Source organism: Brienomyrus brachyistius, chromosome 11 (assembly GCF_023856365.1).
Source record: "Brienomyrus brachyistius isolate T26 chromosome 11, BBRACH_0.4, whole genome shotgun sequence".
NCBI classification, from domain to species: Eukaryota; Metazoa; Chordata; class Actinopteri; order Osteoglossiformes; family Mormyridae; genus Brienomyrus; species Brienomyrus brachyistius.
In genome coordinates this window covers 13,932,757-13,958,549 of record NC_064543.1, presented here as the reverse complement: position 1 = coordinate 13,958,549, position 25,793 = coordinate 13,932,757, and the positions used below count along the sequence as shown (strand labels likewise).

The window sequence follows — 25,793 nt, the reverse complement described above, 5'->3', positions numbered from 1 at the left end:
AGTCGTTTGAAAAGACAAGATGCTAGCGGAATGTGAAAGCAGCGTTGAAGCAAGGTAAATAATGACCTCTCGGACACGAAACGGGGTGACACAGCAGTGGTGAAGATAAACGGGTTAAATGACCTTGGGGTGATGAAGTTACAGAGCGTCTCAGCTCAACACATCTGCCTGTGTATGCAGCCCAGCTACATATGGAGACCTTGAGGTAGGGCCACGTCAATATCGTGCATAATCTGTTGTAGCCAATGGCAGAAATCTTCTCTTTCATGGTAGACTGTCCAATTGCCTGATCTGCAGCACTGTAGCCTATCAAGCTTGCAGCCCATGTAAGCTGGATGCTTCATGTACAATTTCATTAAGACGTCCTTTGGTTCTTTATTTTTATTTTTTTGCATGCGTGTATTGTATACATCTCTCAAGCATTACAGGGGATTGGGTTTCAAAGAAGATGGACATAGTTTGGAAGCATCTTGAAAAACTTTGAAAACAGGTTACATAAAAAATTGCCCCATGACACAGAATTCCCGATTCTTAAAAGGCTGAAACGGCCGATGAGTCGTCATATTGACAGCCAGGCGATGACTTTTAAAAATAACACGCGGAAAGCTGGTGATTCATTCGGCAAGCAGAAGCGAAATCTTCTGTAAAACATTAAAACCTAGACATAACTTTGGGTTCTGATAAAAGAAATATTTCAAACGTGTTATCTCTGGAGTTTCGGATGATAAAGTCAGCCCCCAGAAGTATGATACATTTAACCTCAATAAAGTTATCTCTGTGCAGAATACTTATGTAAGTTTAAAAGCTTTACGACTCAACAAAATAATTTCCATTCCCTCTAGAGTGTGCGGCTCTTTTTTGAGTCACCATTTTGTGATATTTTACAAATGAATTTGTAGCTTCGGGGGTGGGGGCTGATTACCTAGGCCAAATTTAGGGGGGTGGGGCCCAGCCTACCTGCTGCTGTAACAGCCTAAAAAAAATTATGCCCCCTACAACTCGGGGTCTATAGCCCAGCTTAGCCCATGCATAAGTCCAGCCTTGCTGATTATTACCTACTTAATATGGGTGGTTAAGTTAGATGCCTCAATGTCAATATTTATCACAGACCTGTTTTGTTCAGATTTTGACAGACCTGACTCATGAAATGTGGCACGGTGAAACCTAACAGGTGACAGATGATCAGGTATCCATCACGTCAACGATATTCTGCAAAGGCTGTCAGAATTAACTGCGATGCAAGTCTTGCAGTTAAGTACATCTTGAAATAATAAACCTCCAAGTAAATACTATAATCACGTCCGCTATGTAATTATATGGACGGTAAAACTAAAAGCCACTGAGAGACCATTCCAGGGGACCGGACACCTGCTTCTTCTTGTTCTAATGGAGGCCAGTCTGCAGCACTGGGTCGAAACAGTAATTTATCACCATGTGCTGAGGATACCAGGAAGCGAGAACCTGAGAGGCTGGGGAACCATTTAATGGTTTGGGGTGGCCAGTTTCGAGGCCAGGGGAATCGCATTTATCCTAGGAGTGAAATAAGAGGACACTCAGGCAGGGACACATAATCATTTCATTTAATTGGACATCAATCTGTGTCAAAGGAACAGCACTGTTAGTGCGTTTCACTTGAATTCATCACATGGTCACGATGACATCACAATGCAGTGCTTCCGTTTCTCACATGCACACACACACACACACATATACACGCACACACATATACAAGCTCACCTACATACACATAACTGTTCTGCGACAACCCCCTCCCTCCATCAAACATGAGTGTCTACTGTGTTTCTAAAGTGCTCCGATGCACGATTCCTCTTGGAGGAAGGCAGAGGGGAGCAGAGGGACCGGAAGCTGAAGTCCCATCTAGGGTGCGACTGCTTGGCTGCCACTTTTGGTCTTGTGCACAAAGTATTCCAGACTCCTGGGTTAAGCTCCGCACTCAACATGGAACAATGAGCGTATGATGAGCTTTTCCCAGGTAACGTCTAATCAAAACTAATCAACAATATTCATACTACCCTAATATTGGATACATTCTCCCATCTAGCTTATCATTTATAAATACATAGGTATTACATAGAGATTTATATAGAATATATATACATATATAGTCTATAGAAAAAGCGCCAAGATGGAATGACTATTTCACTTCCGTAAACCCAAAAAAACTTCACCGTTTTACATTCTGTAAAAGTAGCATCTACAACTACAAGCTGTAAACTAGTGCTTTGATCATCCCTACACATCCTGCTTTGCTGTGTGCTGTCCCTGCGTGGGGGTGATTGTTTTGCAGGTTGAAAGGGGACCACCTTCAGCGATGCTTCTGTGCTCTTCTCTCACATTTGTCCTTGTGCTTTTCCTACAGCAATATCTATTGTTTCAGAATTTTCGTGGGGGGTGTTTTTGGTGTTTAGGTCCCCCATAAGAGGGAGTGAAATTGAGCGGTTGGGGCAAAGATGGCTAGGGATGGGTGGGTGGGGCTTGTGTGCCCCACCCCCTGCAAGACCCCTCCCCCCTCCCAAGTTAAACATGGAGCATGGATTAGTACAGCACCAAACCAACACACGCATAAAAACACAAGAAAACACACCCGGTTATAGCAACACCTTCACATATTCTGTTCACATTCACAGAGCAGGAAACTAACTGACATGTCATCACACTTAAAGGGTATGCCCTAACATCTAAGGAGCTCTAATAAGAATTTCAATAACAATATTGACAATGCTAATATGAGATGAGCCTGCAGATGGAATATTCATAAATGCCATAACAGTAGAACTGGGGTCACTGGGAGGTCACGGGAAACTCAGCCGTTTTCCCTATTTCAATCCTGACTGGTCCCAACTTAGCCTTGGACACCAAATGATTGACATGAGCACCTCCCCTGTTCCCTATGGATTCGGCCAGCATGCTTGTGGGAAGGAGGAGTCTAAAAAGTACACACCCACATGTCAGGTGACGGGAACAGTGCTGGAGGTGCACACCGTCCTGCAGGAGGCCGCAATAAACAGTACCCCCCCCCTCCATGGCTTATACTCAATGCATCTGAAATTGCACCCAAAGAGACATTATACAAATAGGTAATCGAGCAGATTTCAAAAATGCCACTTAATCATATATGATTAGATACACGTAACCTCCGCCGTATCGTACTGGCTATGACTTCTGTGGAATTGCAAACTGGTCACGTGATGGGTGTCTGGCATGAGGATTTGGCTCCAGTGCCTGAGTTACTGGGGAAGCCTTTTTGGTAAGAAGGAGACAGTGCCTTGTAGCGACTCGCTGTCCCTCCTAATCGCCAGAACTGTGGTGGCCCCACCCTCCAGTCCAAACCCTCTCAATGGCAGAGGTGAGACACAGGGGGGGGGGTCCTTTCAGGATTTAGGGAATTGCTGTTAATGTTCCACCGGCCATCTTACACAGTACGTGGTAAGGAGTCACTGTCCCCATCGATTTCTGCTGTTACGAGGCGCAACAGCAAGTACCGAGCCGGGATCTGGGAGAGGTAGCTGTGCAAATAAGCTACACATTCAGAATAACAACGACAAAACGACACAGCTAAAAATCTGCATCATCTCTGCGCATATACACTATATGTGGACACGCAGATAGACTCAATAAGGTGATACATAGAAATATATAGAGATATTAAGAAAAACAAGAGATCGATATACAGACAAGCTGATTCCGCTCCACGACATGATAGCATATTGCCAAATTGCACTTCATGATCACAATGCACAATGCAGTCGTGACGTTAAAATGCGACGCATCCCAAGTCAGACGCGTCATTTAGCTCCAGCTAGGTCTACATGTATCAACATCCAGACAGGCGGACAAACTCACAATGTCAATTTCTGCCTCTGGTCCCATTACATGCAAGTCAGCTCCTTCGAAGGGTTTAACCTGTCTGGTCTACCTACTGATAACTGCACTTAAACAGGCGCAACAAAGGAAAAAAAAAATCCATCCAATCAGAAAAGCATGTTCTGTCACAGCTGCGTAGTGTGGGTGGTACTGACACGCAAACAGCAAGGGAGGTGTCATCAATCAATTAAGCAACGATGATCTACACCACCAGGGGGCAGACTATCTGACTTGCAAGTCTCCATTACCAAATCTCTTGACTCCTGAGGATATCGCTTGCCAAAGGAAGCCGTCGGCTGAAGCTGTGGTTCAGTGATTCTGCTGTTTGGAGCCTCCTAGAACCCGTTCTGTATAGTTCTCACATAATAAGCCTAATAAGAAAAACTTGAACCCTCAAGCTGCCGGCTTCCTCATCCCTGCTTGGAGTCCTCTGCAAGGCTAGCGGACCATTCCTACAAACCGAGCCAACCGCTTGACTATAGTGCATGCTAGGTTGCATTGTGGATTGCGTTCCTTTGCATGGCTGGTTCATAGGCCTGCTGAGTTTAATTACCTGTTGCATTTAATGATCTGATTCCCGCTGAAAGTGAACAGAAATGTATCGTTATGCTGGCAGCTTTCAGCCTAACCGACCTGAGTGCTTCGATGGTTTAACGCTTCCGTCTACAGACACAGGGTGTTTTACAGAAGCTGAGATGGATGCCTGTGCGGGGCAGCATTTGATCACGTGGCGGTTTTGATAATATCACATTGATTAATTAGATGAATAAGGTGATTGAGGTGGGGGCATTAGAGTGAAGGTTGGCAGACACACTAGCCAATCAGAAGCCACCCCTGTCTCCCCCACCCCAGCAGCTTGGCAAACAAATTTCCCACTTACACTCGCTCCAAAAGCACAACATTCAATAATACACTATTACACAGATCTCAGCTGGTCTTCAATGTGCTGGGACCCCAAGTAAGCCCCTTCCCCCATTCCACTGTGGTAGGGGCCCCAGCTGGTGCATTGCATGATGGGAAGGGGGAGTGGAGGGGGTTAATTGCCCCGTTTTGGAAGGAAGCTGAGGATGAACTCCCCTACACCCAGGAAGTAGACCACCTGAGCGATGCCAAACAGGGGGGCGATGACAAGGGCTCGGCAGTACGCCCCCTTCAGGAAGGCAGTGGGACCCTCCCGCTGAAGGATCTTTCTGTGGAGTGGAGAAAAGTGTATGAGGTGGTCTGCTTGTGTCACTTTTACTATCACCCCTTTTTAAAAAAAAGCAACACTGCCCCCTTCTGTCTATCATTTATACTCTACAGCAGTATTTCCCTACCCAATCCTCAGGGACCCACAGACAGTCTACAGTTTTGCTCCCTCCCAGCTCCCTGCCAAACAGTCCAAATTTTCACTCCCCTGTAGGAAACTCTCTTGTTAATGCCTATGTCCGTGTTTCCCAACCCGATCCTCAGGGACTTTAAGGTAGTCCACATTTTTGCTCCTTGCCAGCTCCCACCGGGGAGCAAAAATGTGGACTGTCTGGCAGGGAGCAAAAACTTGAACCTGGTCTGAGGGTCCCCGAGGACCAGATTAGGAAACACTGCTCGTATAGTTGCTGCTTGTATAGCTACTTATGTATAAAAAAGGTAGATTAGAAAAGCAGGTCATTAAAATAAGCAATAAACAATAAAATAGTAGATAATTCGCAGACGCACACAGCACTGTGTTGACATCATACAGTCAGCGCTGTTTGTGGAGCACAAGGTAAGCTCTTTGAGAGACAAGGTTTTAGTGAGAAGGCAGATACGTCTTGTAGGTTTACCTGATGCAGTCTGTCACCCCGGTGTACGTGTCCTCCTGGCTCCCGCGCGATAGAGACTGCAGTCTGGTCTTTATTACTGCAACAGCAAGTATTCGCACTCATACACAACTGATCACTGTAACAGTGAATGCAGATTCATATACACAGACCAGTCTGGTCTTTATCACTTTACAAAGTTCAAAAACATTTACGTGCACAATAGGCACAAATATTCAAACAAAACACACACATTCATATACATGGAGTATTACATACGCACACAGATTTGGAGAAAGTAAAACACACACATTCATGCTGCTAAAAATGCTTGTTCACACACACCATTGCATATGCAAAGACAACACACATGTGAATTCACATACAGTTCAGTGACCATTTTTGCACACATTTATGGGTTTTGGGGCCCCCTGTTGGCCACACACAGTCACTACAATGGGGGGGCAGGGCAGGGCAGAGAGTACCAAAGTGACTGTTTTGCGTGAAGCCCCAGAAACAACCCAATCCGCCCCTGGTAGGAGGGGCCAGCTCTCTCCCCGAGGCCCCGATTTCCCCCCAACTCACCATCCACAGGGTTGACAGCCACAGCAGCCGTGCTGCCTGCGATGCAGCCTGAGATGAAGGACACGTAGAAGGGAGCAGGACCCTCAGCACCACGCTTGCCCAGGTCATTCAGGTTGGCAAATAGAGGGAAATAGATGATGGAAAAGGGCACGTCCCTGAGGCAGAGGGGGAGAGGGAGGCTGTGACACGGACACAGCCAGACGGCATCCTATCACAGACACTCACCCTGACCAATGACCTGATCCATCTCAATGTGCTTATGACTAAACAGGCCAGGAGTGCCCTCTTGAGGCCAAAGTGTGCTCACACACTGCAAACTCCAGCGTCTAACGAACACCCACTTCTACCTGCTACAGCAGCTACGCAGATATTTATAGCACATTTTCTTTCTTTCTCATTCTGTTTTTAATCTGTTTAGCCACCTGAGCATAAAATTTACTGTGCTCACAGAAGGTCTTGGGCCACTTGTATAATTCTTGTCCAAATGTTGCAAATTTATTGGTTTCATAAAAGGCAACGTTTTAGATATCTGCACATATCTTCTGCACAGACATTTTCTTTTTATGAAGTTTCATAATTTTTTGGATTCATTCAGTTCCAAAGGGATACTGAACGCAGACCTTTGGTGTTTTATGTTATTGCAAAGGTGTTACTAATTAAAAAAGCACCCAATGAGATTGCTCGTCGATGAACGTTTTAACTCAGAACTGCTCTTCCAGAACTATAATTTAGATTTCAGTTTATTACTACTTGAAATGAAAGTCTTACTTAAATCTACTGCTTGTTCCAAATGTGAGATCCTAGTTCTTAGTACTTGCAAATACCCTTAAGATGATGTTGAATAACGACTTACAAACATTTCAAGTTACGAACACCGTTCGGAACATATTTCATTCGTAAGTAGGGGAGTCTGTATACATATTTTTTATAAACACAGAAATAAATTAATGATTTTTGCTATAAAACCAATAAATTAGCAATATTTGTACTAAATTAAGCAAGCATCCTAAGACATTCTGTGAGCACAACATAATAATAAAATATATAAATATATACATACACCTTCCATGACTATTCTTCCTAATTTATTATTATTATTATTATTATTATTATTGATGTTGATGTTGTTCAGAAGGACTGCACTGGAAAGGCAGCTATGGACAAACGAATGAATGGATGCATGGGTGACAGGAAAATGAAATGGATTTTAGTCACACTGCACTCTTTTAATACTTAATCTGAAGCGAAATGCTTCCTAGTTCACAAAGTGATCCTCCGGCTGAGTGACATCCTCCCGGTGATCTGTGTCTCGCCCTTCAGTAAATAAGCGTATTGGATTGCTGTTAAGTGAGGCTATTGATCTGAACATTCCTCTGGAGTGTTCATACACATTGGACGTTCGCCTAACATGCCTTTTGATTTATATGACTCTTTAACTTGCGTGTGCTGACCTGCATGTCCCCCTAGCATTGGTGTGCTAAACGACATCTGGCACTAGCATGTGTTTGGATCTGCATGTTCCAGTAGCGTGTCTGCAAATCTATGTGTATCACTAGTGTGTATGCACATCACATACTGGCGTGTGCACACAGCACATATTCCAATAGCATGTGTGCTGACCGTCATGTTCCCCTAGCGTCTGTGTTAACCGGCATGTTCCCCTAGCGTGTGTGTTGACCCGCATGTTCCCCTAGCGTGTGTGTTAACCGGCATGTTCCCCTAGCGTGTGTGTTGACCCGCATGTTCCCCTAGCGTGTGTGTTAACCGGCATGTTCCCCTAGCGTGTGTGTTAACCGGCATGTTCCCCTAGCGTCTGTGTTAACCGGCATGTTCCCCTAGCGTGTGTGTTAACCGGCATGTTCCCCTAGCGTCTGTGTTAACCGGCATGTTCCCCTAGCGTGTGTGTTAACCGGCATGTTCCCCTAGCGTGTGTGTTGACCCGCATGTTCCCCTAGTGTGTGTGCTGATCCGCATGTTCCCCTAGTGTGTGTGCTGATCTGCATGTTCCCCTAGTGTGTGTGCTGATCCGCATGTTCCCCTAGTGTGTGTGCTGATCTGCATGTTCCCCTAGCGTGTGTTAACCGGCATGTTCCCCTAGCGTCTGTGTTAACCGGCATGTTCCCCTAGCGTGTGTGCTGATCCGCATGTTCCCATGTGTGTGTGTGCGCGTACCGCACAGTCAGTGGAGTGTACCTGAGCAGTGTGGCTCCCAGCCCTTTGTAGAGCCCTGCAATGCCTTTACTCCTCAGCAGATCGCGGGTCAGCTGCATAGCTGTGGGAGACTTGGCTCCCACTGACCTCCCCGCTGCCTCCGGCATTAACTTCCTCTGGGCCTCTAAGGAGAGTGACATCACATATATGACATCATCAGCATGATGTAATCATATTAGGCTGAAAGGCCCACAATGCCCCAGGTGAATGAGTTCGACACAGAAAGTGATGGAGACAGGCCAACAGATGGACAAAGTCACTCACAAAAAACCTTCAGGGGTTAGGGGTAAACCAGGGGGGAAACAGACAGATAAGGGTGAAAAACAGATAAGACAGACAAAAACAAACTCCAGATATCTATGTGCAAATAAGCAGTTCATTACTGAGACGCAGTGTCCCTGTCTAAGAGAGAACGACAGAATGGCAATGAGACAACAGCGCTAAAAATAAACACATACATAATTTTGACCACACGAGGGCAGCATTTATACATTCATGTAACGCAACACTTTTGTGTCCTTGAAAATTCCCTAATTTTTTCAATTCCTCACCGAGTCGTCCAGCGTCTTGCAGCTGAATCTTCAGCATCTCCATAGGAGTAGTAACAATGACCTTTAACCAAAGACAGCGACACAACGTTACCATGTATCCAGAACAAACAAGCAACACTGGACTTGGCAGCCAAAGCAAACAATTCACAAGGACGTCACGAGGCTGAACAAACCGAGAGAAATTTCTCTCACTGCTGTAATACAAATATTCAGCAGCATAGTGCTATATTATTCTGCAAGGATTTATTAAGGCTATAACTGTTATTCGAGGTTGACCACAATATGTACTGCTCTGCATGTATATCCATACAGGGGACAGTTGTATATTCTGTAAATGAAGAGAGATCAGCTCTGCATTGAGTTAAACAGAACGAAGCTCTGAATTGTGCACATGGGAAGACAAGCTGCACATTAAGACAGATCTGCCCTATACAGTGTAAATGAAGAGAGATCAGCTCTACATTGAAAGAGATCAGCCGTCCACTGTGTAAAGATGGAGACTGGCCCTACATTGCTGAATGAAGTGAGATCAACACTACGTTATGAGAGATCAGTTCTACACTGTATATAATGAAGCCACCCCTAAACTGTGCACACACACACACACAGATTATCTCTGCATTAAGAGAGAATTCAGCTCTACACTGTGTATATATATATAGCCCTAACTTCTGTTAAAAGTGAGGAGTTCAGGCCAATATTAAGAGAGATCGACTCTACATTAAGTAAGATCAGCTGTAAGCTGTGTATATATAGAAGTACCAGGCACAGAGAGAGGGAACAGCCCTACCTGACATGTTCCGGCCCCACATCCAGCCAGCATCTCTTTTAAGAGGGTGAGCTTCTGACTGAGAGGGAAAAGGAGAAAGTGATTATTTAATAAATACACTTCAAGCATGTTATTTATGGTAGATGAGCCAGCTTCTGACCCCAAAGGAGCTGGCACCAAGATAAGAAGCGCCTAGCGTCTGTGTGGAATTTCCCAATTAATTTTGACATGATACGTCTGGTTCCATTCAGACAGTGTGAAATATCCCTCATATTACTACTGTAAAATCTAATTTAATACTTAACTAAATATGCTGTTCCTTCGAACCACACACCCTGAACTCTGTTAGAACATGAAAATGACAATGGCTTTTTATAGATTCTCTCTGGAATTCTGCAAAGTATTTGCATCCTGCATGACATAAATAAACTACAAAATCCACCATGTTCCCATGCTGTCGCGCATGCAGGTTGACATTTCTGCAATGACATTTCTGCAGTGTTCAGCCTCACTGGCCACCCGCCTGCTTCCAGACTAAATCTCTCTTAGCAACGCAGGTTAGCCACCCTGCTAATGACTCTACTCCTCATCTGAGCCACTTTCTGTACCAGCAAGCACCCCGGTGAAATCCACTGGACAGCCACACTGTATGTCTCCTTTGATCGAAGACCACTCTGTATAGAACCTTTCACTTCTGCAGTGTCCTACAGCAAGCATGCGCAGTCTGCAGTGTTTCTGCTGTCACAGCAATGAGTTCATCATATAATGCGAGAGGTTTTAACTGCAAATCCCGGGAAAAAATTAAATCAGGCACTTTTATTTCTCGCTGCATTTTATTAACTTTCAGGAATAACTATGGGGTCTAGGCGTGACCCATCATGCATATTCTAACTATTTTTTTACACAGAAATTGTTCTTGTAAAGAAAAAAATAACTTGTCCTTAATTCCTTGCACAGCACAGTTGCAGCCTTTTATTATTGCTGCAGCTGTCCGACAGCACGTCTTATAATCATTAATCCTTCCAGTTTACATATTCTGTGTTTATAACTCTGAATCACATGCTGTCTTCTCTGCTGCTGTTATTTTTGGTCAGATTAATATTCAGATGGGGTCATACAATCCCTACTGGCAATATGAATACTACCTTTTCTAGATTAAAGACCAGAACGGTTCCAAAATCCATCCATCCAACGTGAGGACGGAGCCATGCCAGTGAAGCAGGGCATAGAGGGAGCAGCGGCCAGCAGGGCAGGGGGCATCAATGCTACAAACAACACCCAGCTGCCAGTAATTACTGTCAGCTAAACCCAGGCTCTCCCTGGAGTCTAAGGCTCCCTCTTACACTAAAGTAAGGGTGATAAGAGGACGCTGCTGCTACTGCCTACGTCAGTGTTTCCCATCCCGGTCCTCGGGGACCCCCAGACAGTCCGTGTTTTTGCTCCCTCCCAGCTCCCTGCCAGACAGTTCACATTTTTGCTCCATGGTAGGGAGCTGTGAGGGAGCAAAAACACGGACTGTCTGGGCGGGGTCCCCAAAGACCAGGTTCACCAGCTTACATGAATATGGTCTCCTAAACCAGACGCAGTATCTGACCACTGCCCATCTGTCTGGCTCAACCCACAAGGTCCTGCACAAATACGACACAAACGTCACAGATGTCCTGCACGTGACACCATCTTCCAACCAGTTTTCCACTACAGTGTCGCAGTGTTACCCAGAATCCACAGGGCACACCCTGGATGGGATGCCATACTGAACGGCATTAAACTAACTGAATGTGTAGCTCCTGGCAATTTATTTTGCCGTTTAACTGATGCTTAGGTACGGCCGATCTATTTACACAGGAAGACCAACAGATCTATGTCCTTGAGCGAGGTAATTCTGTACTCAACGAAGCCAGGTAGGCGCTATGGCTTTGAGGCATATATATATTTTTTTGAACCTGTCCATCTTGACTTGTCAAAGACACCTTAACGATATTCACTTAATCAGAATTTTATTCATATGAAGATGAAGCTGTGATGGCTTCCTCCCAGGCACACTTGCATGTACGCACAAATAAATGTTCTGGCCACCTGCCACCTCCCAGCAGGTCTGCCTGGGGCCCGGACTCATTAAGCAAACCACGCCCCAGGTGCACTAATGAAGCAACACAGATGCAACTCAGCAACGGTAACCAGGGCAACCGAGCCCAAGTCTTCTTTGAGCGTGTAGCCCTGTGGGGCCTTAAAATACTGCTTGCCTGTCCCAAAATAAGTTAGCATTGTCTTATTTTAGCTTTTGTTGATCATGCATAAAATGCATGATGAGCGGCTCACGTTAGCACTGCAGGTTCCCCACGACTGATCACCCCTGAGTAACACATGCCTCAGCCCGCCACATAGGCCAGGCTGCACCCAAACAGTCTGTCATCCACATATGTCATCAAAATGCAGGAATAACTGTGAGGAATCTCCCCCAGACGCCTAGCTGTCTGCCCCTACTACACTTTTGCTAAGCTGCTACACAAACGCAGCCACCCAGCAGACCATGTATACTGAGCTTTGAATCATATTAATAATTCACAAGCCGGTCAGGTCAAAACAATCAATAATTTAACTACCTGGAGCTTTTAGTAGTCATGGCGACACTGAATGGAGCTGAACAATGTAACACTAAGTACAATCCTACATGTCGTGTTGATATTTGTAACCTGATGCTGTTATGATGCAGCTGACGTGTTGTTTTTCTGCATTAGTAACATTAACGTCAAACTGCCGACGTTTATATTTAGTTCTACATTCATTTATCTCACAAATGCTTTTGTCCGACGCGACATACAAGCAAAAATACATTAGAAGCTGGATACATGTGATCTCCACTGGGTAACACAAACAAAAGCATTTTTATGTTTGTATACGACATATTTTAAGAATCAACACCAACTGTTTCCCCTCATACTGAACCCAAAGTTATAACTGCACATGCTTAACTGTTTAATTATTGAACGGGGGGTGAGTGGAAATCGATTATGGCATATTCCTGATATTGATATTCAGGAGTGATTGATCTATGTTCTCAGGAATGACAGATCTGTATACTTTTTCTAGCCATGGCTCAGTTCCAGGTTACTGGTAGATTGTGGGCATGGCCATTACTGACCGGCAACTAGAGGGCTATATTACATAAGCACTACTCTAACTGGCAGTGGTGTGAATCTGAGGGCCACACACACACACATACCGTACTATGCAAAAGTCTTAGTGAGTCAAACAAAATGATGTTTAAATGATCTTCATGCTGGTGTAAAACTATGATGTTATTGCCTGTCAAAGTGTGTTAGCTTAGCGATTTCAAAACCTCTGCTAAAATCACCCCAGTATTTGCATCAGCCATCCAATATGCCCATGTTCTTTGTTGACTTGACCACTAACACACTTCACATGGCTAACCAATACATCATTGATTAAGATAATGAATTAGAGGTTTGGGAACTGAAGTGGTGTTCATCTAGTCCTCCAACAAGATATCAGATAACTTTTTGGTAGGAGAAGAAATTCTTGTTAGATTTTATTGTATTACTGTTAACTGTTTCTTTTTTTTTCTTAGCAAATGTACACTTACTACCCAGATAAATATCTTAATGTTGCATAGGCCTTGAATAGGATAAGAAGGTCCAGAAAAGGTAGGGATTGATACCTAAAACATTTGCACAGTACTGTATGCAAATAGTGTGTCCGCGTGTAAGGCAGCGTGTATAAACATGTGAGCCAGTGTTTGGGCCCATCGGTGTATTAATGCCTCAGTGTCCCTCACCCATCCTTGGAGAGGTGGTATCTGAAAAAGTCATTTGCAGCCAGTTTGATGGCTTTTTCCGGCGTCACCAGGGTTAAGTTCACTGCAGCTCCTGAAAGACAGCGAGTATTGCTGGGTCACTGAAGAAACTGTACAATAGCGCTTCTCCTCTTTTTCCGCCAGTCCCCGGCCCCTTACCTCTGTACATCCCAAAATAGCCCTCCGATCGGATGGTCTTGATAAGACAGTCTGACCTGCAGGCACAAACAGGGGCGACACGGTTGGACAGATGGACCAAACTGCCTTGTGGGCAGGTACTGCTTGCTGTCCCTGAATCTGCTGGCTCTACTGAATGACAAGACAACCGGGGGCAAATGAAGACGACAGCCATAGATGACTCTACGCTTCACTTACAGGGGGGTGCAGTGCAAGAGAACTCAACCGGTCATCCAGATAAAAAAGGAAGTACATTTACAACAAATTAGTATTACACATTGATATGATTAACACAAGCTACATTTTCAAATTTAATCTCACTGGGCAGTGGTGGCTTAATGGTTAGGTTGGTGCTTTATGAGTACTAAACGCACTTGTAATTCAACGATTGCTGGTTCGAATCCCTGATCAGCAAGGCACCACTGAGGTACCTCAAGCAAGGTACTGCTGAATTAGATGCCTCCTGTTATGTCACAGCATCGCATATGGGTTAAATGCAGAGCATGCGTTGTGTTGTGTTGCGTTAACACTGATTACTAAATAAATAATACTATGTTATTGAACTTAACATGTTGAATTAGCATTTTCATCTGACCAGTAGGGGGTGCAATTGCATCCTCTGCACCATCGATAAAATCGCCCATGGTTACAGCCAATCCAGTTAGTGTTTGATGCAGTAAGATGCTGTAACAGCATTCCTAGTGTGTGCCCTTTGCTCGGCAGACAGCCTGGCTAAAATAACAGATGGATTACTGAAGCGTGTCACACCTGAGCACAACCCTAAGCAAAGCAGAACACACACAAAAAAATAGTTATACCACATAGCACAGGTACACTGGCATAGCCATAGTGATCAAACTCTGAGTGTGGAGCTGCTTTGAACTTGAAGTGATAATCCCTCAAGGTACTTCTGGCTTTGTCAAACCCAGCCTCAGAGGCTTTTAGAGGCGGGCGGCTGCCTGTTAAAACTCATCTGCACATGCAACCCTGGGACATCAAAGGGGAGACTGTACATACATGCTGGAATAGAGGCGCGACCCATTCTGCTGGTTCTGGAGGCGGGTCTTGGCCAGGTCTATGGGAAACACACAGGTCACCCCGATCAGCCCAGCAATGCCCCCATTGATCAACTTGGCAGGCAAACTGGAGGACAAGAGAGACAGAGTTCAAGGACATCCTGCTCAACGTTAGCGCAAAGTAGCAGTGTTACCCTGTTTCATACCATGTTTATCATGTAACATGTTTAGCATTTTTACCCAAATCATAAATAAATCATTATTCACATAAGCTGAACTTGGAATTTTACCCTGTTAAATACCATTATATAGTGATGGCTAAATGAAGCTTCATGAACCATTTGCTGTATTTTTTGACCCCACTAGATTCCACTCCTGGTTTGCTTTGGGGCATGCTTTAAGCCCTTTTCTGAAGAGAGAGCACCATCTAGTGGAGTCAGAAAATACAGCAAGTGGTTCATGAAGTTTACCCATGACCAGCAACTTTGTGGTACTATAACGTGCCATTCCCACCTATTTTACTTCATTAATTTTAATTTAGCATTTAAAGAGCTGCTTAGGCTGGGGTAGTGACACTGATATTTTAGCTATTATCTTTTAACAAATTGGAGATGAACAGTTAGAAAACCTTCAGATCCCTTGATATAACGTTTCAGGAGCTTGACGCCTGACTGTCAATGAGCTGTGTAATGAGCTACTATAAAATAAATAAACCTGACACACACTATTATATTTAAATCAGCACAGTCTGGTATTAATAAGGGCCAAATCCATCCCTCCATAAACTTCTACCCCCGCATTTCTTGTGCACCCACCCATGACAGGGCGCACATACCATTCACACACACATTTATGTAAGGGGCACATTCGTGTGTTTGACATTCATGATACCAATTAAATTAAATCATGAACAATTAATTGGGAGTGTTTTTGGAGCCTGCTGAACGAACACAGAAGCAATGCTGATAATGATTTAGACCATAAAAATCATATAATATATTAATATTAGTAATACATGATATTTGTTAGTGTGAGTACACACTGTCTTTTTAATGTGAAAAGTCTTGGCTTGGGGCGTCTCGGCAACCAGCCAAACTCACACGTCACCTGTCTTTGTGACTGTGGAATCTCATGTTTCTCGCAGTAATGTTTAAACCTTTCAGTGCCTTTAATTTTGCACCCATTAATAATGGGTCCAGAACGTAGTGCTCCCAGTGAATTCAGTAGTAACTTTTTACATAGAAGGGCATCATTTAGATAGCTTGCATATTATATAAAAAGATTTTGATAGGCAATAAAAAAGTAATTTGACATGCAAAGTGTACAGTACAATACTGCTTGTTTAGAAATGAATAATATATAGACAATTTATAGTTCAGGCTAGCAGACTGTTATAGAGTTTAGGGGTGCCTGAGTATTAATGTTGAACCTGACGCCCTTAACCATTGTGGATGTGAAGGGGTTACTGTGTAGTCATTCTTTGATATGTTATCTGTTATATCTTGTGTGCCGGTTTCTAGATACTTCTTGAGTTGGTGTATTTAGGATGTGTATTTTAATTCTCTAGCCCTAATCTAAAAACGCACGGCTAGGCCTTGTACAGGGGCCCAGCGCCCAATCACGCAGCCGACTGTCTGCAGCTGAGCCTGCGAGGTTGGCTTCACCTTCACGCAGGCCTCCCACCCCTCAGTCTCACTGCCAGGCGGTCAGGGACCCCCTGCCAACCAAACACGATGGCAGATTCTCTAAAGTGGAGCATCTCTGACTTGGCCCGGGCGTGTGCCCAGCGGCTAGTGCCAGCGTGATCCCGGCTAGATGATGGAAGCCTGAGTGATCGTGGGGACAGAGGGTGCTCTACCTCCAACAGGGCCTGCTTTATTCCGGCGAAATCTAGACAGCTTTAAAGTCCTTTTTTAAAATCCATCCATCCAACCATTTAAATGAAAACGTCAAACTGGATAAATGCACATATCTCTTACTTAATTTTCTGGCTAATTAACACTAATTAATTAAAAAACGCCTCCCCTGACAGCTCACACTTACCTTATCTGCTTGTCAGCCATTTATATTGGACCCCTTTCAGCGCGTCAGTGTGCTGGGCCGCGTAGTGCGTCTCTCGATAAGCGTGTCGCGCAGCACTTTGCCGGTACGTGCGTCAGTCTGGCCGCTTATCAGTCAGTCGGCCCAGGAGTGTGAGTGCCTTTCAGGTTGTCTATTTGGTCTGAGTGTCAGTCGGTTTGTCTGTTAACGTGCCGCGTCCGTCTGCTCGTGCTGGTCCGCCGGTAAGAGCCGTTCCTGAAAGAGAAAGACAGAGAAACCAGACTGATTCAGTGTCGCGTTTCCTGCCACTGAACGGCTGGTGGTTTTGATGCCGGCCCCTCTCCCGACCCTCCTGGCGTTTCTCTGACCCTCCTCCCCATCCTGCATATTTTCTAAACCGCTCTCTCTCACCCCAAATCTGTCACTGAGGCGTCCATCTGGTGCCACAGGAGAACGAAGCTCTGAAGCACCAGGCTGTACCACCAGTGACTGTTACCGCTCTAGCAAAACACTCCGTCGTGGGCTGAGCCTCTCTAAGCAAATGCAGGATCACACCACATTATGTAAGCTAATAACATTGTCCATACAGCTCTGTGTTATACAGTGTGAATTTCAACATCCAATTTATTCACCTGAATATTAGTTGAAAATAACCAAGCATTGACCGCTAAATGAGAATAATACAAACCTGAAGCTTGGTGACCATGACTTTGCTATGGTCAATACGTCTTTGAAAAAATACAGTTCTAAATGCTGGATGATTATACTCTATTTCATGTTGACAAAAATTCGTTTCTGATTAGACTGGTTTAATTCTAATACATTATAATCCGTGTATATTTCTTCTGGGTTTATCTTAATAATCAGCCGAGGGCTATTAATTCCCTTTGTCATATGCACTAAACATACTAGCCTACTAAAGCACCTACTTCTCACTGAGAACAAGCTCAAGTACAGACACGACCATTGGGTGTCTTTGCTACTTGTGGCGATGCTCTCCAGTCTGTGCTGCAGACGTCTGCGCTGCAGTTCGGCATGCGGCCGCCTGGTCAACCAAAGAGAAATGCGGCGCCTGCTGTACATCAGAGTCCTTGAGCAGAAAAGGGTCTTTCCTGTTTCCTGCATTTTCCACCCTTCTCTGCACCAATCACGGCGTTGCCAGTCTGCCTCTCCGCCTCCCGCTGTATATTCACACCAGTGTTGACACTGGCTTAGCGTTTCCTCTCCTGATAACAAGTTTATTTTTCCTTATTACATAGGTCAGTGTGCACAGTTGTGGTTGTATTTCCTTACCCACAGCATAGCGAGTGAGAAAGGTACAACCGGCTCATCCCTTGGCCCTTGTGTTCCACCTGCTTGTTCATTTTATTTGCTGGCCGATTCCTGCTTGACTTTACAGACTCTGTAAAGCTCAATGTGTATCTAAAGAGGAATGAAGCAGCAGATAATAGAGTAACTTAATTGTGCTCGCACTCCATCAAGGCCGCTCTGGACAACAATTGTAACTAAGAGTAATACTAATAATAAGAATAATCCTGCCCCCCATCTTGTATAACCAATGACCCACATGCAGGGTCACTACGATCCTGAAGCTAGTCCCAGGAAGCACATGAGATGAGGCAGGGAGACTCGCTGGATTGGACGGCATCACGGAGCTCAATTCACACACTATGAGCAGGCCCAACTCCAACTTTGAATTGTTGGGTGGACCACTGATCCTCTAGTGGGGCCGGGGTTAATGGGCTGTTCCACTTTTCCCAGAGCAGGGTGAGTGGGCCAAGCTTATGATTGGATAGGAGCTATGCCTGTCATCAAGCAATTTAGAGATAAAAATTCACTTAACCAGGGCTCATAAACATGATGGTGTGAGACCACAGTGCTACCCACTGAGCTAAAGAGCAATACTGATAATCATCATCATCATCATCATCATCACTCGCGATGCCTCAACATGTCAGTCTGTCATTCCATGCGGCTTTCAGAACCAGAGTCTGATGGGGAACACTCTCAATTATCATGATGGCACTTTCCAAACAGTGACACACTGCAATAGCAAAGCAGAACGGTGGTCGATAATCGAAGCTCTCTGACACAGAGAGACAGACACTTAACGGCATGGTTGCTAAGCACCACAACATTACAGCATCAGAAATTACTAAAAAAGAACCAAATCAGCATCTCTGTGACCCAGTTTCCATAATATCTGTAGCATTGGCAGATTCACAAAGCCCAAATTCATACAAAAACCCTTTTGATCTAAGACAAACACACAGCAACGAATATCCTGCCGTAAGGAGCACGTTACCTGGAGCCCTGAGCAACTGAAAAAGTATTATCGTCTGATGAGTCATATTTCACACTTCTTGCTACATTTAGAAGGATTTACACTTTAAGAAAGCCAAAGGATACCTTCAATTGACAATATCTTTTCGTAAGGTTGGCCATCTTGGGGGAATCATTATGTCCGATGACTCTGGTACTTTAATTGCTAATTAATATGAGGTCATTTTATGGTAATTTTTGAAGGACAGAATGCAAAGTAGATTTTCATATCCTTCAATCCTCAAACGACTGGAGGCTTTTCTTCTTGAAAAATGGTCCAAAATCCCTCTACACACAGTTCAGGACTTCAGCATCTCATTTTCTGTTTCTATTATGTGTAATTCTTATGTTGCACTCCTGCTCTTTTTTTATGTAATTGTTGTGTAGCTCCTGCTCCAGAAACTGCTTATAATTGTACCTGGCCCTTCACTGGAAGCTCAGCCTAGTTGCACTTGTGCCTAATTGACTCCTTGACAGTTGTGTGTTTGTAATGTGCTATTTGCCTCACTTGTACGTCGCTTTGGACAAAAGCATCTGCTAAATATATTAAATGTAAATGTAAATATGTTTTCCACTACTTATAAATTGATCTTTTCATGATTTACAAGCATTGTACTCTCAACATATTAGGCCTGATTGAGCTATTAATTAGATAAGCACACAGTTCAGATCATATTAGTCAATGAATACAAACGATAAATATTCACATTTTCACATTGTTGTGAATAATTTATCTAATCAACAGTGATTATACACTTAGTTACTCAGCACCACGATACAATAATACCCATTTAACAACTGTAAGGAAACAAATTTTTGATTCTTTTTTTTCACTCTTTGGCAATTCTTAATAAATTCAGAACTGAATAGTTTAATAAAACAGTTCGACAAAAAAATGGGTCCAACCAATAAGGTGGGCTTGCAAAATCCGCGGATCACCAGCATTCCACACCTGCACCTATTCAGCCAACACAGAAGTGCTAAAGCCTCCGGAAACCACAGCCCCAAGCAAAATTAGTCCCCACAGGTGTCTCTGTGCAACCAACACGCAAGACAGGAAGTCACATCTGCAGAACAGGCACACTACTCTGTCCATTGTTCATCTTCAAAATGGATACACAGTATTTAAACACAACAAATTTAAAGTCTTTAAATCAATCCCTGTTTCATGATAAGTCTATTATGAAAATAACTCAACCTCATTCCAGTCAAGCCCTTATCGGTCGCTCACCCACTCTGATACCCACCTATTGTGCTGATGTTTGAGTCTGTATAGAGGTTGTGGACTCGCAATTCAGGTAGACCAACCTGCAACAGCAGCAAGAGGAGCCACAGATTTCCTACAGAATTCCACACCCAGAAACATACCAGCGGAGGTTTGTGCTCTCTCTGTCCCAAGTGCAGCCCAGCAACCAGAAACTCAGCAATGTAAAGCCAACACGATTTACAGGGGATCCTCCAGTGAATAGTACAATATTCTAGAATTAAGACCCAAGATACTATGATGAGGTGGTGCAGTGATGAGCATTGTCACCTCACACCTCTGGGATCTGGGTTCAAGTCCCTGCCAGGGTTACATGTGTGTGGTACTTGTTCTCCCCGAGTGGTCGTGCGGTTTCCTCTGGTTCCCCCCCCCACCCCAAAAAGTTCAAAAACATGCTGAGGCTAATTGTAGTTACCAAAATGTCTGTAGGTGTGTGAGTGTGCTCTGCAATGGGCTGGTGTCCCCTTCTGGGTTGTTCCCTGCCTTGCACCTATGGCCTTTAGACTCCCTGCAACCCAGACTAGGACAAGCAGTTTCAGAAGATGGATGGATGGATGGATGGACCCTGTAATGAGCTACCCAAAGGCTACACCAAACCAATAATCTCTGCTCACAAACCGACTTTGATAACAAACCCAGTTTAACCTTCATTCCGGAAGCGATCTTTGAACTGATGAGGAGTGAGGATCTCATCCACCAAACAGCAGACATTTACCTACAAACCAACTCCCCCTTGCCCCCCCCAACTGTAGTCCTGCTAACATCCACTTTTCCTGTTTCATTCTCCACAGCAAACAAAGCTGCAAACGGTGTAACACCACTGCCATCTTCTCCCTGCAATTAGCAGCCTCCACCTACCCACAATGCTTGTCTTCCGCCCACTGGGGACTCTCAGCCAAATCCAGCCAATGGATAATACCTCCCTACTGACGCATATCCGAACAGGAACGGCAGCAAAAACACACACGACCCCAACACATGCAAACTCAGCTGTCTGTTGCCTGGCCTCTTTTGTTCCAGTTAATAGGCAGCCTTTCTGTGTGTGTGTGTGTGTGTGTGTGTGTGTGTGTGTGTGTGTGTGTGTGTGTGTGTGTGTGGGGGGGGGGGGGGTTTAACAAGAACCATACTTTATGTGTGACCATGCATGAGGGAAAGTAAGACGACCAGGAAGTGGAGCGAGGAGGAGAAGAGAGGCAGGGGCAAGGCAGAATTAATGAGAGACAGCTCGTTCCTTGTTTGAAGACAGACAGGAGTAATGGAGTGAATAGGAAATGAGTGTACGCCGTGAGTGAGCGGCTGATTAAAAGTACGCTCTCTCCACCGTGGCCTTAAACCAGTCTGAGCAGGGCATGAGTATTAAGCTTCAGAGATGGGTTTTGATACAGCAGACAGAGAAAAGCATGGCGTAAAGAGGGATGACAATTGGAGGATAGTTTTCTTTCTCATTTCCTCATTTTCACTCTCTTTTTTTCAGCAACCCATCTCTGACATTGTGTAGGACTGAGTGTGTATCTAACATTGTGCTTACATGTGTGTACCTGTATCCACACATGCATTTCACCACTTCACGCGTGTGAATGGCTGCCTCATTGTGTCGCTGCTCATGCTTGTTTGTGAGTGTGTCTGTCTATAAATGAGTGTCTATGTATGAATGTAAGTCTCTGAATGTATCTGAGTGTCACTGTCACATTTTTATTGACTATTTTGTACACATTGTTATACATTACCACCTGGGGACTTGCTATCTCAATTTCGTTGTGCTGTCACGAGCAATGACAAAAAAGATCTGAACCTTAGATCTTCACCGTGGAGGTGTCTCTGGTAAGTGCTTCTAGGCCGAGTACAACCAGCAGTCCCTAATCTGACCCTTTCAACCAGAGGTAACTTTGTGCCATGAAGCTGTAGCCAAAATCAAACCAAGTGTGACCTCCGAAATCAAGACAGATCCTGGCCCACAGACTCTGAACCAGTTCTTGTGTTCAGCGCACCTCACTGACACGTCCATGCGATCCAGCCTAGGGCCCTCACAGAAGCTTAGTGTTAAAGTCTGGCTCTACTGATGGAGCAAGAACAGAGAGCGGCATTGTGGGATGGGTTGAGAGAGCAAGGTCCAGGGCAAATCTGCTTATGCTGCCCCTTCGCTCCCACTGGAATGAGGTTAATCCCAACCCTTTCTGGTTCCATTTCATTCTGGGGTCTAGACCTTTGTGCATCTCTCTGTCTCCATGGCATTTTATCCATGTCATATCCAGGGATCTCAGCTAAAAAGAGGCCTCAATCAACCTTGTTCAATAAAATTTTAAGCCTAGTTTCTTACGGGATGGGGTTTGTCAAGTTTTTTCATGTCCGGACTGAAATATTAAATACTATTTGATCCATAATGCGTGAACAACCCCCCCGCCCCCACTCAACAACTACACCATCTAGACAAGTGTGTTACAGTCTACTGCAGTGTTTCTGACTCCGCCCTCGGCAACCCTCAGACAGTCCATGTTTTTGCTATCGGGAGCAGGGAGGGAGCAAAAACATAAAGGTCCCTGAGGACCAAGTTGGGAAACACTGCCCTGCTGTGTCTGTCACAGAGTGTGCAGGGCACTGGCTGAGTGACACACCACCTCAGGCCCTGCTGTGTCTGTCACAGAGTGTGCAGGGCACTGGCTGAGTGACACACCACCTCAGGCCCTGCTGTGTCTGTCACAGAGTGTGCAGGGCACTGGCTGAGTGACACACCACCTCAGGCCCTGCTGTGTCTGTCACAGAGTGTGCAGGGCACTGGCTGAATGACACACCACCTCAGGCCCTGCTGTGTCATACATAGCAGTCTGATACACACTGACTTCCAAACTCAGAATGTGTTAACTGATATTTTTTAATGCAATCTGCCCTCCAGTCTTCTAAAGCTCAGTGGCTCAGCCTGAATAAGAACATAGGCAAGTTAAGGAATTAAAACAGAAGAATGACAGACCAATTATAAAGAAGCACATTCCTATCAAAATTCAAACACAAGTGCGAATAGAACTTATATTACATACCTGTGTAAACTACCAAAAGGAAATTCTATGGCGTGCCTGAACTTAAATATAAATTCACACTGGACATTCAGCACCAAATGGGAAATAAGAGTTCATTGTTCTATTTGGGTTAACTGTACCAAAATTAAATTAAAAAATTACCACAGCACTGGCTTTCTGTTCCTTGCTAAGAATGAGCTAACCCAAAAAAGTTATGTTCCTTCTATGGAAACGTTCCGTTCACCGTAGGTGGGTTTTCAGGGCAGCAAATGGGAGTCTCTTGTCAAAGTCCAGGGTGATGCTCATTTTTCCAGAAGCCTACTTGCATATTTTACGGTTTCCTGTAGGGTAACAGGCTTGAAATGCAATACTTGTGCTGTCCACAAGGGGCACTTCTGACACCCATTACCCATCCTTTTTTCCCCTGCTCATATGTGCGGGAAGATGTTTTAAGCTCAGGGTGCTGAAAGTCGGAATTGCCCATTGATTGTTTATTGCTGGCGGTTCTGTAGTCCATTTGGAGAAGTATCATAAAGTATCATAAAGTTGCCTCTGAGCCATTGTGAGATAGCATAATGCTATGAGTTTCTTTAAGCAAAACTATACGCATGGGCAAGCTGCCGACAGCATTCTGATACTGCATTACCACCGGCAACCAGAGGGGACGCTGAAGCATCCTCAGCAACCCCACTTCCAACGCTATGGCCATTGGCAGAACCCTTGTCGCACACATCTCTTTAAACATAGGACAGCATTTCTCTACTGCCCCTCTCACACTAAAAACTAAGTGAGACAAGCTGCGAGAGTCACTGCCTGAGGGAGCCTTAGAGATCTCCCTAGAGTCCTCAGTTCTGCAGCAAACCTATGAGCTGCTGACTCCCAGCAAAGACTACAGATTGCTACCTAACTCCCATCTCTGATCAATCCCCAAGGCCCACTCAAATGCACATATAACTTGTAAATCATACACACACAGACATACTGGGTTTACATCAACAAAACAGCACCTCCTAAACTGGGAGGAAGTAAGACATGTAGAGAATGACGATGCATACTGCATCTGTGTGTAACAGCGGCCTCCTCTCCTCCCTAAACCCCCTCTGGTTAAAATCTGCACCATTTGGGTGGTGCCCTGCACCTTGCTCTGATTGGTTATCTATGGAAGGGGAGTGGCTAGGCTTTTGCACACTCAGAATCAATAGTATGTGTCTGTGGGCCTATGTCTTTCAGTGTGTGCCAGTGTGGGAGATAAGCAAAGGTCCTCCTTCCAGTGACCCACTGTACTGCAGTGCACTGTAACTTTAACACGCATCCTGCTCAGAAAATGGGCAGCACCTCAAATGCTGAGTGAGTGCTTTTGCATCGAAGGGAAATAAAACAATCAATCAAACATTTTCAAAACAATAAATAATTTGACATATGCTGAGCTATACTATATGCTATATACTCTGCTGTACAGTGCTGGGGATTGGTGTACCACTGTGTGGAAGGGGCTTTCAGAATAGCTGGTTCTGTACAGTACACAACATTACACATTACCTAGGCCACAGCCTGCCTTGTACTGTATAAATACGTGTATTATACTAAGGTCATTGTCTGCATTGAGTAATATACTGCAATGTACAACTGCCCTGCATAGTACATCATACTAGAATATTGTGTGCCAGTTTGGTCACCATACCTTAAGAAGGACATTGCTGCCTTGGAAAAGGTGCAACGTAGGGCTACAAGAATGATTCCTGGTCTTAGAGGAATGTCTTATGAGGAGAGGTTAACTGAGCAGAATCTGTTTGGCCTCAAGCAAAGGAGACTAAGGAGGGACATGATCCAGGTATATAAGATTCTGACAGGTCTGGATGCTGTTCAGCCAAACGGCTACTTTAATATTAGTTTAAATACTAGAATTCATGGCCATAAGTGAAAATTAGCAGGAGAACATTTTAAAATGAATTTGAGGAAGCACTTCTTTACACAGCGTGTAGGTAGAGTATGGAATAGTCTTCCTGTTAGTGTAGCGCAAGCTAAAACCCTGGATTCCTTTAAATCAAAGCTAGATAAGATTTTAACACCTCTGAGCTATTACTTAAGTCCTCTCCAAATGAGCTTGATGGGCCCAATGGCCTCCTCTCGTTTGTACATTTCTTATGGTCTTATGTTCTTATACTGCAGGTTAGGACAATACTGTACTGTACTGGGGAAAATTCATGCAAGATAGACATGACCCAGATGGTGATCAAACTCACAATCTTGGCATTATAAGCACTACACTCTAACCAGCTGAGCTAACCAGCCCAACTGACATCAATTGCATCAATCTGAAACACAGATCAGCCCCCTCTGTCAAATTAAATATTCCGAATATGTGCATGT

At 44.5% G+C, this 25,793-nt stretch overlaps 1 protein-coding gene across 3 annotated transcripts in view; it reads right to left on the bottom strand.

Annotated features, from left to right (window-relative positions):
* Window positions 1-1,564: 1,564 nt before the first annotated feature.
* LOC125751302 (mitochondrial glutamate carrier 1-like) overlaps window positions 1,565-25,793 on the bottom strand; it is a 28,668-nt gene continuing 4,439 nt past the window's right edge. Inside the window, exons 1-11 of one of the 3 annotated variants that reach the window (XM_049029948.1) lie at window positions 17,238-17,324; window positions 16,830-17,081; window positions 14,788-14,913; window positions 13,753-13,808; window positions 13,576-13,666; window positions 9,801-9,858; window positions 9,011-9,071; window positions 8,442-8,583; window positions 6,249-6,403; window positions 5,688-5,763; window positions 1,565-5,075 (exon numbers count right to left, since the gene is read on the bottom strand). In XM_049029948.1, the coding sequence (XP_048885905.1) occupies window positions 4,922-5,075; window positions 5,688-5,763; window positions 6,249-6,403; window positions 8,442-8,583; window positions 9,011-9,071; window positions 9,801-9,858; window positions 13,576-13,666; window positions 13,753-13,808; window positions 14,788-14,913; window positions 16,830-16,849 (939 nt within the window). In that variant the 5' untranslated portion in view covers window positions 16,850-17,081; window positions 17,238-17,324 and the 3' untranslated portion in view covers window positions 1,565-4,921. Of the gene's footprint in view, window positions 5,076-5,687; window positions 5,764-6,248; window positions 6,404-8,441; window positions 8,584-9,010; window positions 9,072-9,800; window positions 9,859-13,575; window positions 13,667-13,752; window positions 13,809-14,787; window positions 14,914-16,829; window positions 17,082-17,237; window positions 17,325-25,793 lie in introns of those variants that run through there. The other 2 variants (XM_049029949.1, XM_049029947.1) reach the window with 2 other exon arrangements.